The sequence below is a fragment of the Megalops cyprinoides genome, chromosome 12 (genome assembly GCF_013368585.1).
Source record: "Megalops cyprinoides isolate fMegCyp1 chromosome 12, fMegCyp1.pri, whole genome shotgun sequence".
Taxonomy (NCBI): Eukaryota; Metazoa; Chordata; class Actinopteri; order Elopiformes; family Megalopidae; genus Megalops; species Megalops cyprinoides.
The window spans coordinates 10,693,999-10,709,968 of record NC_050594.1 but is presented as its reverse complement, the minus strand read 5'-3'; the positions used below and the strand labels follow the sequence as shown (position 1 = coordinate 10,709,968).

Below are 15,970 nucleotides of genomic sequence, written 5' to 3'. Positions count from 1 at the left end.
CACATACACAGTTTTTGATTACACATAATAGGAAATCATTATCCACTGATTATCAAGCACACAGCGATAGGGTACAATGCCTATGGTATCATACTCTACAAACACTCAGAGGATACTGCTTCAAAGATACATCTATGGTATCACACACACACACACACACACAAACACAAACACACATACACACACACAGAACTGCGAATCTCTCACACAGCCTAAACTAGATTAAGTGTTCACAAAACATACAGAAATCACAGTTCCTTGAACATTACTGAGTAAACCTGAAAATGTATCAGATAACTTCTTGAACAGAACATTTCCTTGTTAGCTGTGGCTCTACATTACTGTCACTCTAGCATTTTTTATTTATGTCCAACATGTTTATAGAGCGATAAAATCATTAAGTGGCATGAAAAGTTTGTTTTATGTAACGGGTAGTCAAAGTTGGCACATCTGAGGAGATGTTGCGAGCGGGGTGAACTGATTTCAAGCACTGTGTGTTCCTACAGTGCGACTGCCTCCTATGTACTGCTACTCTACATAACAAGGTAGCTCGTAATCATTACCTACTATACTTGTGAAACTCTATCCCTGAAGATGCAAGCTGTGCTATTTAACTAAAAAACAAATGGCAGAGTGAAGCAGAAGACCCGTTTTTCTTCTGGCTACGTCAGGTTTCTCTCTAACTTTTACAATATGCTTGGTCAACATTGCCACTGCATTTTTTACAGCTCATATCTACTGGCAGCAACAGCCACAGACTGCATGTGATTAAAATCAGACAATTTCAAACTCATTCCGGCTACTTAGGTGGTATTTAGGAAAAAAAAGATTAATGAGACTCTGTGGGAAAATTAGTTATTTATTATCCTCAGTAGTTGTCTTTAATTACATGGCCTAATGGTTAACATTTGGCAGCAACATTTGGTAAACCAAAATAACTCCGAAATGGCTCAGATTTTGCAGTGATTTTAAGTGATGAGGATTTAAACTGAAAGCATTAAACGGGTAGGAACATCCAAACCAATAGGTATGATTGGTGCCTTTGCAAGACTATATAGGGGCATCTGTGGTGGTTTCCATGTTGAAACTAGCCAATGATATTAAAAACAAAGCAAATAAGAGGAAACATTTAGAATTTAGGAAACATCATAGAATTACAGTCAGCTTGAGACAAAGGCTATCCTATCCAGAATTGTGGGATATCAAATTTAGCCATATTCAGAGCAATTTTACATCAGGTCTGACGTAGTGATCAAGTATTTTCAATAACTGTGGGCATCATGGAATTGTATCTGCATACATGAAATGAAACAGAAAGAAATTATCGTTGTTCAGAGCAGTCACAGACAACTGAATGCTTGAAGGATTGAATGGCAGACCATCTTTTCACATTTGGGGGATGGAGTGGCGATTTTAAATTAATGCTCATTTACTCCACAAAAAGGTTTCACTTATTTCTGTAGAGCCTGCAATAAGAAAAATTACCACTTCATAAAAATATTAATGAACCTCATTTTTCATTTTTGCCTCCTATCTGTAGGGCCGTGAGTTACACCTCTCTCTTAACTGTACAAAGTCAGAGGAAAAGAGCATGGAACGCTTTAAGGACACTGTGATTAGGTACATGCTTGATCCCTGGCCTGTAATCAGAAGGCTGTGGGATCAAATCCCAGGTGGGACACAATGAACCCTTCTGCAGGCTACTTACCCTGAATTACTCCTGCACATATCCAGGTGTAAAACAGGATAACATGTAAAATATAACCTGAGTTTCTCTGGATAAAGGCTTCAGCTAAATAAATAATAATTTGCACTAATAATGACACAACAATGGCAGAGTTGGGTAATCTGCAGACAGATCACCCTGTGAGTGGATGAGGCCATGTCCTAATGCCGTGTGCTTAAAGCGGAGCTCGCGGGAGGGTGCTCACCTGTGCAGGTAGCGCCGTGACAGTAGGACTCTTTGTGTTAAGGTGAGGATCAGACAGAAGAAGCTGTCTGATGATTTCACCGCTCAGCTCAGACGCCTAAAGCCAGAGTAATCTGCACCCTCATTACCTCATATGAACCACAACCTCAACAGTTGCTGCTGCAAGGGCACTCTATCATATCTGTGTAAAGGGCTGCAAAACTCTACCTCTGTAACATCACAGGGATACTACATACTACCTGTGTCATGGTTTACCAAAGTCTATCTGTATAACACTACAGTGGTACTAAACTCTATCTGTGTACAAGGGTATTAAACCCTATCTGTGTTAAGGGTACTTACTCTATCTGTGTAACATTACAGGGGTATTAAAGATTATCTGTGTAATGGGGGTTTAAACTGTATCTGTGTAACACAGTACAACACCCTCTCAGGGGTATCACTATTATGGTTGGTATAACACTGTTATTGACATATCAAAACACAAGGTAATTATCAGCTATAACAGCATACATATGCCTTTCAGAAACTTAAAAACTTCATAAAATCATTATGTTAATTTTGTCATTCAAAGTCAATCCAATCTGACCTCATCTTTCACTTCAGTCCTGGTTTAAAAGCAGCATTAAACATCACCATCCCCAGTCTAAAACAGCAGCTGAAAAATCACCAGACTAAATTCATTATGGCCCGGTACACATTTCTGCTCCTTTGAAATAGTAACCGGCAATCACACTTGGCTCGGGCCTGAGTCCTCGTCAAGCCCCCATGCCAGCACACGAGAGCCAAAGCACATTTCCAACGGACCTATTTTCATAGCAATTACTATCCTCGGTCTGCAGAGAGAAACAAGGAGACGAGCCGAGGGAAGAGCCCTGTGACGAGTCCTCTGTCTTCATCTGCCTTATTTATCGGAGTCAGCCTTGCGGGCTGACGGAGCTCCGCTGCATCTCATAACAGGCTTTACCCTTGCGGTCGGGTTTTTAGAATCATTTATGAACACAAAGAGGCTCTTGTCTGATGAAAGAAACCTTCAGAGATCCTGCTTTTTCACAGGAAACCGTCCTGATATATCCATTACCGAACCCAGGCTGCGACATGTCATATAAGCATATAATAAATATATTATTTTAAAAGTGGGACATAATTCAGATAAAACAAACTTTCATGTTTTTACTCCATTTAATGATCCTGTTTTCTGAAGAAAGCTGATTATATGTACTGAACTGTGTGCATTTGATACATGATGACTGTAAATAGATTTGAAAGGACCAGAATTTACAGTTGAAAGGACAACCAGAATGTAATAGTTAAATGAGAAAAAATTACACAAAATTAATGCATGAATTGGTCAAAGGAGGTCATCACCCTGTATCAAGGTCACCTAAACTGAACCCTGAAATGTCCCCAGAAATCTGGGCTTTCACACAAGGCAGCTCTATCTGCGGTATTCCCTGAAACTCCATCAAAACAAACTAATTACGTCCTCAGCTGGAAGGAAAATCAACATACACAGGGAGACCCGCGACTGCTTTTGCACAGTGTGTCAGGTCACTGAACACAGGACGCACTGCGAGACCCTGACCCCAGAACAGAGAAACACTACTTTAGCGCAGACCGTGCAGTCGCTCAATACAGGATCACTATAAGTCCCACGACCAGAGCAGGGTAACAGTGCAAAATGTCCACTCACTGAACACAGAATACACAGTGAGACCAACACTATGACTCAGACATAGGTAGCACAGCGTGCAGCTCTGAACCTGCCCATCAGATCTGAAAACAGCACAGGAACATCAGCGTACGACTGTCAGCTGCTGAATCAATACGGGCCCACTGCGTGGTACAAACTGTATCCACACGAGGAAAGTAACACAGATAAAACGTCAGCACAGTCTCATCCAGGAACACCACAGCCTTGGTCTGAAACGCCGCAATTCTTCATGCGACGTGGACCAGAGGTGTTTTCTGTGTGCCCGTAGTACTGCTTCCTTTTTAAGCCGAAGACATCTTTATGTGATTAATTTTATTTGAAATCATAAAGGCATGATTTATGGGCTTTTTTGTCTGCCAACACCTTGAAACAATCCCCAAAGGTTGTGTTCTTCATCCCTTTAAAATGATCCCAGAGGTTCTGTTCACCGTCCCTTTAATGGACCACCAGATCTGAAACATTAAGCACCAGAACTCCTCAGACCTGGCCCGGCGCCAGGTCCACTAAAACGTCTCTCTTATTCCAAACCCAACACAGCAGCAGAATTCTTGGAATAAGGCTAATAAGTGAGTGGTGCTGAGGTGAGGTTCTGCTCAAAAGCTCTATTACTTTCCACCATCTCACGAGGCCACATTCATCTAAAGGCCATAATTACGTGAAGCAACTTAACATGCGACTTTGCATCACCTGCTAGCAAATCCACCCCAGTTTGTTTTAATTAACAGCCTAGCTGCAACTTGAGACTCCACTGCAACTCGTGGCACAGAGTAGCCGTCGGTCCTATAACACGCATCTGAGTTTGAGCAATTTCCAATCAGGGTCCTGATCCCTGTAGAGGGATACACCTCTGTCCAAATGCTACAGAGGAGCCAGCTCCTCACCTACTTTTTCTGCAAGTTGTAGATAAAAACACACAAAGATCTGCCAAACAGGTGTCCCCCCCCCCCCCCCCCCCCCCTCTAGTGACTGAAACACCTGAGTTCTGCTCTAGTATTGCCCCATCTTCAGCCAGGCCCCTGCATGGTAAGGGCTGTTGTGTTGAATTAGTGGGTGCAACACAATCTTTCTCTGTAATGTGCTGGGCCATTGCAGGGATAACCAAACAGACAAGGTCACTGAGACTGCACTATACTGAACATTCCTCAGACTCTTTACATGCTGAACACCAGTCTATAAATCGTATATATATACTGAACACTCCCCAGACTCACTAGATTTGACTCATTGTATGCTGAATGCCTGCAATTAATATAATACAACACTAAAGATAACACCATACAAAACCAAGAGACATTACTAATAAAACACATTTCTGAAAGATGCCACAAGTTCAGCGTTAATAGCATCAGAGTTAATTCAACTATGAACGATCAGGAATGGCCACGTGTTATTGCCATCATCTCTTCATGTATCTATTATTGGACATCACATTCCTCTCACTTTCCAAAAACAACCCCTCAATAAACACCTTGGCGCGCCTCTGCTTAGATCATGTGTTTTTTTGTCCTGCACTTTAAAGCAGACAGAGCCTGATCCCAGAGCAGTCAGACGTTTCAAGCATACACCCTACTACTGCTGGTAAACATGTCTACGTATCAGAGTGATAAACCTCTCATTACATAAGCAGGATGTCCTCTCACTTAACAGTCTGTTAAATGCACAGGAGCCACTGCACCCTGCAGTTCTCTCCTGCCTGACGGCTACAGCTATATGGGCCGGGCCTTGGTCAGCGCTTGGATGGGAGACCTCCAAGCAAAACCAAACTGCTTTTGGAAGTGGAGTTGGTGGTCTAGCAAACTGTACCAAGCTGTAAAAACTCTGCCCAGCTGCAGTGATTGGGACTCCATTCAGTACAAGACACCAAGGTCTTGATTCACTTTGGACACTAAACTCCAACTGAACGTATCGCAAAGAGCAAGGGTGTCAACCTTTATACTAAATACTACAGAAATGCTGATCATTATTACTGCCATTAAACATTACAAGCGTATCAAAGTGACCAATCCATAAGGCTGTCTAACATAACTTTCTGGGCTTGGTTATGGTGAAAATTCACCTTTCCGAAGTGTCGTACATTTAAAAATTTCCCTTAAAGCCCTTGCCCCTTATCACCCTTTACAATAACAAATAAAAAGTCACTGACTGGTGCCAGCATTTCCAGTTGTGTGGCCCTCCAGAGCAGACATGCTCTCAGGCTCATGTGATGATGCCATGTGCGTGCTGCCCAGGCTAACCCCCGCCCCCCCCTGTCCCCCCCGTCCTGTTGCTGCATGAAGTGGCCTTGCTGGTGCTGTGGAAAAACAGGCTGTAAACGCTGTTAGGAGACACAACACGCAGTCAGCGGGTGCAAAAATAGCGCCCACACTGCAAACACATCGGACTCGTAAATACTGCAATGACTTATAAATAGACACGCGAAAAACAAATAACTAGAAATATTTCAGGGCATATTTCAGGGCAAAAGGGTCTGTCTTATCTCATATAAGCAGTTTGTTTTGGTGGGGGGAGCTGCACATTTACGTGCCAAAAGAACATCATCGTTATTATTTTTTTTTGTATATACGCTCCACTTGAAAAAACTAGAAAACAGAGAAAAGTAACCATAAGAATATATGACAGCTGGAGAAAGGACAGCAAAGGCATTAAATAAGACCTGCTTTCATGAAAGATATTCTCATGATGAATTAGAATGCTGTGAGACTGGTGACACACTAACAGACATTACTACCAAAAGCAAAAGCACATGGAGGCGGCACAGATACCAAGCAGAATACATACAGAAGAGCAAATATTATAAGAAACATTTCTGATCTTTACTTGTCCTGCAGTAGACTAGAGCAAGGTGAATTAAATGTTTGCAGCATCAAAAACTGTAGGTCTAGCTTTATCAGATATTTTACGTAGCATGCTGAATTCAGTCACTGAGTCAACATACTGGAAAATTAGGCTTTGACTAAGTCAAAGAAGCCTTATCACACAAACGTGCCATTTTGCAAACTAGAGTTAATGAATGATTTATTCTGAACCAGAACAAACAGTAATTCTGTCTTAAATATTTTACAATGCCATGCAATCTGGATCAGGTTCTTTCATTGCGAGGGTGTCAGTTACTACAACTAAGCCCTGGAAAGATCAGGGATGGAACACAGTTATACAAGCAATAATGCTGTTCACACCAAGTGCGACTCAGAGAAACCCCACTTTTACTGTCACTAGGGAGTAGAAGTCACCAGCAGAATAAATCTTTTTGTGCTTCCAACACGGGCGACAATGACATTAAAAACGGTCTATAAAAAAGATGATGCTTTCAAAGAGGTTTAAGAGAAGGCCTTGGTGAACCGAGCCCTGAGTATGGGGATAATGGACAGCGATCTATCGCTATCGCTAACCGCTGGCTGCATCAGTAGTTGAAAACAGAAGTGCCAGTGATGCAGCCAAACAGCACGGAGTAGGAGCCAGGGCCTGAAGCTCTGGATCCCACGCTGCGTTCGGCTTCAGACTCGATGTCAATCATCCCCCTGATGGGATGCCAGTCCGCTCGTCACCCGGTGCTGCCTGCACCAAACCAGCTTACACCATGAATCATGCCCCACCCCAATGCTAACCTCACACAACCTACAACAAGACGAGGTTTAAACTCCTTCCCTCCAAAAAACAGAGACAGGATTATTAAACCCATCGCACTGTGTTCCACATCCCCATTTAATTTCAATAGCCAATATCCATTCTTTTAATTCATGCAATCATTTTTACAGTGTTACCCTGTACATTACATAATACATATGTATGTACATACTACATTACAGTATGCTATAAGCATGAAAAACTCTCAGCTCCCTTATTTGAAAAGCACATGTGTATATATATATATTATATATTAGGTTTAAGAATCACTTAGAAATTCATGCCTGTGATGCAGCATGCACCATATTAAGAGCCTATTAAACCATATGTTGAATAATAAAGAGCAACTAAAACTGTGAATGAAGATGTAAAAGAAAATTTCAGATGTCTGTGTTTGTGCATGTGCATATGTGTGTGTGTGCATCTCATCAGAGAAGACTACATTTGCAGAGGACAACAGGACCAGTTTATTTTTTAAGCATGTGTGCAGCTTTTTAAAATTAGGCACAATGAAGAAAAAACATTTTTAAACAATGTCAAAATTTCAGATTTTAGTCCCCAAAGCTTTATTACATTGCAAACAGTTGAAAGAAGAGTGACCACACAGCCAACTGAAAAACCGTTTATGAGCCAAAGACCTGACATGAGAGGACTCTCAAAAACGCCCCCCCCCCACCCAAACTGCCGTTGCCAGTGTCCTCATTGTGCTTCTACTGTTACCCTCACACAGTTAATCTCAGTTTCACAATGATCTAATTTCTAAGATGGCTGTCAGGATTCATCAGAACTTGTGTGTTCTCAGCAGGATGCCCTAATCTATTGTCTTTAAGCCTTGACCACTTCGTGCACAAGCCTTCCAGGTTGTGACTGCTGGAAAAAATGAAGTCGTTCCATATCGCTCTGTAGGTGCAGGTGGCAGGGTATCATCTGTGATGTAACAAAAGGTGCAACATCATGGTAATAAGCACAAGGCTTTGCTCACAGCCCTACACGCTTACAGCAACGTGACGCAAACTGGCCACAGTGAGTCAGGGCCCTGTGCAGATGTCTCCAAACGTCATTCTGAACTCTTGACGGCTTGCGATGGGGCTTGCAGAATGGCCAGCCCTGTATTTACTGTGGCCAAATGACAGGCTGGTCTCCCGTAACTGCCGTTTGCAAAACGTGTTCAGGCCACAGGAAAACCCAGCCAGGCCCAAGCAGAACGGTCAGGATGTGTCAGGCATGTGGGCGGGGCCATGAAGTCTGACTGTGCTCCGATGGCTCCTGAGTGTTTCCACTAGCACAGACTGAGTTCTAGACATCACTAGAGCCCTATACCCCACATATCACTATAGCAGACCGAGCCCTATGCCCCAGACATCACTAGTGCAAACAGAGCCCTATACCCCAGACATCACTAGTGCAGACTGAGAGCTTTGCCCCAGACATCACTAGTGCAGACTGAGAGCTTTGCCCCAGACATCACTAGTGCAGACTAAGCCCCATACCCCAGACATCACTAGCGCAGATTGAGCCCTATACTCTAGACATCACTAGCACAGAGTGAGCCCTATGTCCCAGACATCACCGTAGCAGACTGAGCCCTATACTCCAGAACATTACTAGAGGAAACTAAGCCCTATTTGAAAGACATGCTGCTCCTCCAGCCGGCTCTGAACGCCCTGTGCACTGTACAGCCTATAGCGGGTAAAACAGCCAACAGCCGCAGGCGTGTGTATCTGTCCATGTGATTCCTTTAGCGGTTCTTGCGCGGGCGTGAGAGGTGCAGCGGTGAATCCAGCTGAACGCTCAATTAGCGATTCCAAGAAGTTAGGGTGAGAGGTGGGGGGGGGGGGGCAGGGGGACACAGGGTCCCCGCCTCACTAGCGTCCAGCCCAGGGTGGGTGTGAAAACACAAGAGACCAAGGGCCTTTTAATCGCCGGCCAAACCCACGCGCCGAAACACTGGTGGGTGGCCAAACACAGAATTATATGTGCACAAGCAGACAGGCATAGGTGGCTATTAGCCCCTGGACTTCTCAGCAGCGCATAAAACAAACTGCTGATGTGAAGAGCCGTGGCCCCAGCCTCAGGCCCTTCGGGGTCTGGGCATCAGTGTAGGTAGGGGCCTGTTTACCCTAGACCACAGCCCTCGTTAAACAGCCACTCTCACTCCCCCCCGATCATCCACCAAACCCCAAGTATCAGCACTGGGCTAAATAATGTCACTGCAGCTTTGTACAATAATCCCATTCGCTCGTTGAGTAATTAGACGAAATCTCAGCTTCAAGGGTTATTTTTAATTTGTGTTTAGCTTGTAAGGATGCCACCCAATATTAAATGCACCCCTCCCTCCCGTGTTATTCTACTTCCAAGAGGCATCTCCAAAAAAAGCTGTGAGAGAGCTTTCAACACCACAAGAAAGGACCTGGCAAAGTGGAGAGGGGAAGTCCCTCCAGGAGGGAGAGACGTGGACCCACGACCCTCCTGTAAAAGGAAAGAGTGTATTTTCATTACAAATATGCCATACCTTCCAACTCCTACAATATCAGCCGCCTTCCAGTCATATTTCATGTTCCTGCATTGTACTGAGTTTCCCAAAAAGACCTCAGAACAGTTTTTACTAAGCTTTACTGCAAGAGATTGTGAAACAGATTAATCTCTGCTTTCTTTGTCTTTATAGACCTAGAGGATACATGTGGATGTATCAGAATACTACAAATTACTGTCAGCCTACATGGCAATCATTTAGCAGACACTCTTCTCCAGAGTGACATCCAGCACAACTGAACATAAGTGTATCCATTCAAGTTATGTTCTTTTGTGCTGTAAGTCACTATGGATAAGAGCGTCTGCTAATTTTTGGATAATGAGCTGGACTGCTGATGTGATGGACATATGTCTATTAAGATGCAGTGGCCAGCAGGAACTAACAGTGGGTAGAGTTTGTTCCCTACAGGGTAGCTTTGTGTGAATCACAGCTAAGGCTAGTTTAACATGCTGTTAAGGGAAATAATGAACTGTCACTTCTGATAACTGAGTACAGCCAGTGCTCAGCCATACTGAAGGTGGGTAGAATATCATTAGAGACACGGCAGCTATTAAATCATCAAAAATCCTTTAGCTGAATTAGTTCATGTTAATTACATTGAGTTAGTACACTTTCCCGTGGCAGTTAAATGAGGACGGGCAATCCTACTCTCGGAAAGATCCATTCTTCATCATGCTCCAGCTGTTTTACCTGCAGAATCCATATCATATTAAACCCACACAAAGCAAAAGACAGGAAAAATACCCAAGGAAATTAAATATCAACAGATTCATACTAAAATAAAAGTAGAAACATAACTATATATTATATTTTAATACCAGAAGAGCTGCATTCATTTTTCCGAACTGTCAGCTGTGGAGTCACATGGGGGAATCATATCACAGACCATTAAAACACAATTTCACTAACGCCAGTAATAACGTTTTCAGTTTAACGCACTGAAGCATCTGTGTGGTCCTGAGGGATGACCCTGATTGGACAGAACTGCCAACCAACCCCAAGGCAGAATTCCTATTCAAAATGAACCTCACTCAAGCTTACACTAGTACACTGTAAAAGTAAAACCACAAGAGGCCCATATGAAATTAAAATTTTCAACTTTAAGGTTACAACATCCAGGTCACAAACTACTATGCCACATTGCTGTCCTACTAAGACCCAAATACAAGAACTCAGATTCAGCTCAGGGACAATTGCTTTCTCTGACAAAAACTGCAGGAATATCCGAACAGTTTCCTGAGTTGATGTTCCTGAGATGGCAAACCAGGAATAATCTGACATTCCATATTTAATGACCACGAAGAATTACCTTCCATAGGAGACAAAGAACTTTGTTCTCGCTGCATGTTTACAGTTGGCTTTATTAAGTGGTAGGAATGAAGAGTGCATTGTGGAAGAAAAGTTTCCTGTTTTAGCATAGCCACATCCTCTGCTGTCATCTGAGCCCAGTTTTCCATCATTTCACATCCATCTCTACTTCAAAAGAAAGAGAGACAAAAACAGCAAAAGCCTTAAGGAAATGGCAGAGGCTCTTTTTCAGTAAGTATTCTGTGGTGTGCTGAAAATAATTTTTAAACGAAAACATATGGGGTTTTTGCATGAAGATTCATGATTTTCATATATAAGACATAAAAATATAATTCCCAAACATGTTTTACAAGGGAATATAAAAAAATAAATTGCTAACACAGGGGTGATATATCCAGCGATTAATAAATTGTATTTCACAACTATACAACTCTTTGACAATTACTCAATAACACTTTTGTTGGAAATATAAATGCCAACGGCTCCATACAATAACCTAAAGAAAAAGAGAAAAATAGACCACAGTATTTAAAGTCTTACTCTTCACAAATAGCATACGCATTTATATGCATAAATAAGTATGACCATTCCATATCTGAAACTGTGGTAAAGGCTGTGATTTGAACACTTCTGTATAATGCCTACATACTGTCACAATATCCAGCATCTAAGAGATACACTGGGTCTTGCTTTAAACACCAAAAATATATGATTCTTTTGTTTGTTTGACTGGAGGAGATATGTGGGAAGCAGTTTTGCACATTTCTTTCAATTACACATCATGAATAAAAAATAACAAAGCTGTACATATACTTATTCAAAAAGTTAAAATGTTGAAATTGTAAAAGGTTTTGGTTTTTCTGAAATGTAAAAAATGTGCAGAAATAAGAACACTAAGAATACCTCAAACACTCAGGGGTCCATACAAAGTTAGCAGCCTAAGAAAACAAAAAAAATCCCAATTAAAATTGGAGTCACTCCAAAAAGCGGTACAAGGATGAGCAAAACTTTTTTGGAACCCACTAATTTTGGACAATTTTGGAAAATAGAAGATAATATGCAAATATGCAAATATTTGCATTCAATGCATTGCATATGGGCACTTTGGTGAGTGACTTCTGCAAGCACACCCAACTGCCATTTTAACTCAGTTTTGTATAATGTTGGAATTTATCCATAAAAATTCAACAAAACTTATGGGTACAATGGCATTAAGTGCAAGCTCAGAAAATGTATTTATTTATGGCGAAACTTATCTATTGTGGTATTAGACTTGAAACTCATCAAAACATCAAAATCATGCTTGCAAAATAACTCACTGTGAGGAAAATGTATTGACAATTTAAAACACTGTAAGTAAGCACTTGGGTGGTTCCCTGCCAATGAAGACTTTTAGCAGTGCAGTTAAAAGACTTTTTTCTGTGCCTTCAGAGGGTAGCCTGCAGTCAGTTTGATGTGTCTGAACTGTTCAAGAACAATTTTTCCCTGTGTGTTGTGTTTATCAAAATAAAAAACTATCAGGTAACAAAAGCTTTTTCTTGATTCTTGTACAGCTTTTCAGAATCTATCAAAAGAAATTTAGTTTGGATTTTTGTCTGGAAAGTGCCAAGTGAGTCTTTTTTTTGGGGTTTTTGACAAGGGAAAAAATGCTATGCTATGCAGGGGGAAAATGCTGTGCAATGAGTTCTGAACTCAGCACATCTGAAAAACCCCAAGGTGATTTTTAGGAAAGTCTAAGATGGATGGGTCACTTAAGTTGGAATGTCCCTTCATTCTTTAGTAAAATAAATGTTAGAAATTTGTATTTCATCCCCTTATTTGGGCAGATTGAAAACAGAGCAGACCCACAGCACAGACTGCAGAGAGAGAGAGCGGAACCACAGCACAGACTGCAGAGAGAGAGCAGAACCACAGCATAGACTGCAGAGAGAGAGCAGAACCACAGCATAGACTGCAAACAGGGCTAAACAGCAACTCCAAATGCTGTTAGATGAAATTTCATTGAGATTAAAATGACACATGCATTCATTATCTGGCCCCAGACCACAAACTTTCCATCATTATTCCTAATATAATTAAAGCTGCAGGCTGGCTGGTGAAAATTGGCCATTAACATGCCATAAAAGACTATTCTGCCCCTTTTTACATAGCTGGCAAAGGGTGCAGAGACACTCTGAAATCCCACAGGACCAAAAGGGGACTAAAGGTGGATTTATACGCATGCCACATTCAGTGTCACCGGCACACAGACATACGGCTTCACTTATCTGGCCAAACTGACGACACCCCAAAGTCTGTACATGGAAGTACTGATGAGGGGTGTTTACATTCAATGAAGCCTTCAAAGAAAAGCCCAAACCATACAAAATTAAGCCATAATTATTTAATGGGTTTGTGGCATGGGTATGCTTTCCCCAACATAATGTTCATTTGTGATTATTCAAACTCTCCCAGGCAGAGACAGTGGGATTTTTAAAGATTACTGCCGTGTTATTAGCTGGGCTGACAATTTCATTATCAATCAGAGGAAAAACAAGGAAAACATGAAATAGGAAAAAAAGTTTTAAATGTGCTAAAGCTCATTTAAACATGTATGACAGGGTAACAAGGCAGTTACACAAAACCTTACAATTCCTTTAATGTTATATCACAGTCTGCCTGAAGGCATGATCTATACAGGCATTTTACGGGGGGGAGGATCAACAGCAGCACATTTCCTATACGTAATGACACATCTTATGCACTTAATGCTATATGAATAATTGTAATTAGTCAGATCACTCCCACTTTAACCAGCTAAGGCAAGCATGCAGAGAGCAGAGAGGAGCCCAGCTGTGATGTCTTGCCAGACAGGGGCCTCTCTGTGAAACAGACTGATGAATCACACATACTGTCATTACTGAGCGCAGCACTTAGACGCAGACATGATTTCAGCCTTAACAGGAATCCCCAAGCTGTCACTCCTCAGACAGCCAATCATGGCTGAGACTGCACTGAGACTGCACGATTCAGCCTATTACAGTTTAGACAACTCTGCTCAGCCAATTACAGTTTAGAGTTCTTCCCAGCCAATTACAGTTCAGGGCAATCTACTCAGCCAACAAGGACACACATCATTCACTGTGAGGTTGCGAGTGAGTGGGAGAGAGAGGGGGTGAAAGGGAGAGAACATGGAGTGAGAGAGAAAGGGAGAAAGAGAGTGAGGGAGGAAAGTGGAGAGGGAGACAGATGGAAAGAGGAAGGAAGGAAGAGAGGCAAGGAGAGAGGGAGGAAGGAAGGAAGAAAGGAAGGAGGAGAGAGAAAAGACCTTGGCTAAGAGGTGTAATTTACTGAAAATCATCAGTGTGGCTCTGAAGCTCATAGTCTGTAAGTGCCTGACAGTTTTTCAGTGAAACCATATCACTAAGCACAGAGAGGCTGTACGGAAAGAGAAGAGAAACGGAGGCAGAGAGAAGGAGAGGGAGCGCAAGAGTGAGAGAGGGAAGGAGAGAGAGGGGGAAAAAAAGAGGGCTGGCTTTCAAACTTTCTGCACTCCCCTCCTCAAAACTCAAAAATTAAAAGGCTGCATCCCTCTGAATGGCAGGAAGAGCTGCTGCCGTACCACTGTCTAAAAAACAGACGAGGCGGTAGGCTGTCCCTCTTCCCTCTGTGCTCTGATGTCACAGGCACATGGCCCCGCCCCCTACAGTAACAGCACGAGGGAGAGAAGGAGAGGTTTAAAGCCTATGTGTTTTTGTGTTTTTGGATTGTGTGAAAGCTTCCTTCGCCCCACAAACAACCACAGAACCACAAGTGCGGTGCAAAGAGTTTCACCCCGAGCGGCAGGAGGGAGGCCTCCGGCATGTAAATGGTTAATTTGCACAGGTCTGCTCCTGTCACAGAGGCTGAACAAGCTGGTAAGTACAATCTAACCAAATGCGTCTACACTACAAAGACTGCTCCATCTGACACTTTTGTTTTTTTTCCTGATGCTTTTCACTGTCGCTCACAAAAAAATGTTGCCATTTCATTGTGGAAGTTTTTGTCTCCCTCTTCACCGATACGCTCTGTGTTCTCAGTTTAGGACATCAAGTGTCTTTGAAACAAAGGGAGCGAGAACCGTTGGGAGAGTAGCCACAAGGGACCATTTTTGGGAGAGTAACCACGAGGGACCTGTTTGGGAGAGTAACCGCGGAGGATACTGCTGGGAGAGCGGCTGGGACAGGCTATGGCATCCAACAGTCTCTTCAGCTCTGTGACCCCATGTCAGCAGAGTTTCTTCTGGGGTGAGTGACCTTAATTTTTTTTTTTTTACTTCAGCCACATCTGCTTCTGTTGGCAAACCAGGTTTATCCTTGAAAGCCTAAAATGACTGAATTCTGACCAGCACAGCAAATCAAAAGAAACCTTCAGAAACGTTCATATTTACTGGGATTGTTTTTTAAATGTATATATATATATATATATATGAATATATATATTTTTTACAAAAGTACGCTCGGGCTGATGTGTTTTGACAGCTTAAACCTACACTTGCGGAAGGGCAAAAAACGCCCAAGTGTAAACAGTCCCTCGGATTCGCCTTGCAGGCTTGCATTAAGACAGGATGGGCAGGGAGGGCAGGCAGGCAGGCAGGCAGGCAGGGCAGCAGCCGTGTGCTTCTCTCTGCTGGGCTGGCGGATCGCACCACTGGTAAAGCCGACCAAGGTCCAAGCGCTCGCGCTAGGGAAACGACCCTCCCCGCTCAGCGCAGCGGCAGCTTTCTCACACACATGCACTTACTCACACTCACACACACACACACACACACACACACACACACACACACACACACACACACACACACACACACACACACACACACACACACACAGCCCCTCTG

General features: G+C 42.7%; 2 protein-coding genes across 5 annotated transcripts in view; one reads left to right on the top strand and one right to left on the bottom strand.

Annotated features, from left to right (window-relative positions):
* The window catches only part of supt3h (SPT3 homolog, SAGA and STAGA complex component), a 104,407-nt gene that overhangs the window by 66,226 nt on the left and 22,211 nt on the right, over positions 1-15,970 (bottom strand). The gene's annotated exons all lie outside the window — the stretch shown is intronic.
* The window catches only part of runx2a (RUNX family transcription factor 2a), a 47,928-nt gene continuing 47,266 nt past the window's right edge, over positions 15,309-15,970 (top strand). Inside the window, exon 1 of the mRNA XM_036542066.1 lies at positions 15,309-15,374. Within this exon, the coding sequence (XP_036397959.1) occupies positions 15,317-15,374 (58 nt within the window). The 5' untranslated portion in view covers positions 15,309-15,316. The remainder of the gene's footprint in view (positions 15,375-15,970) is intronic.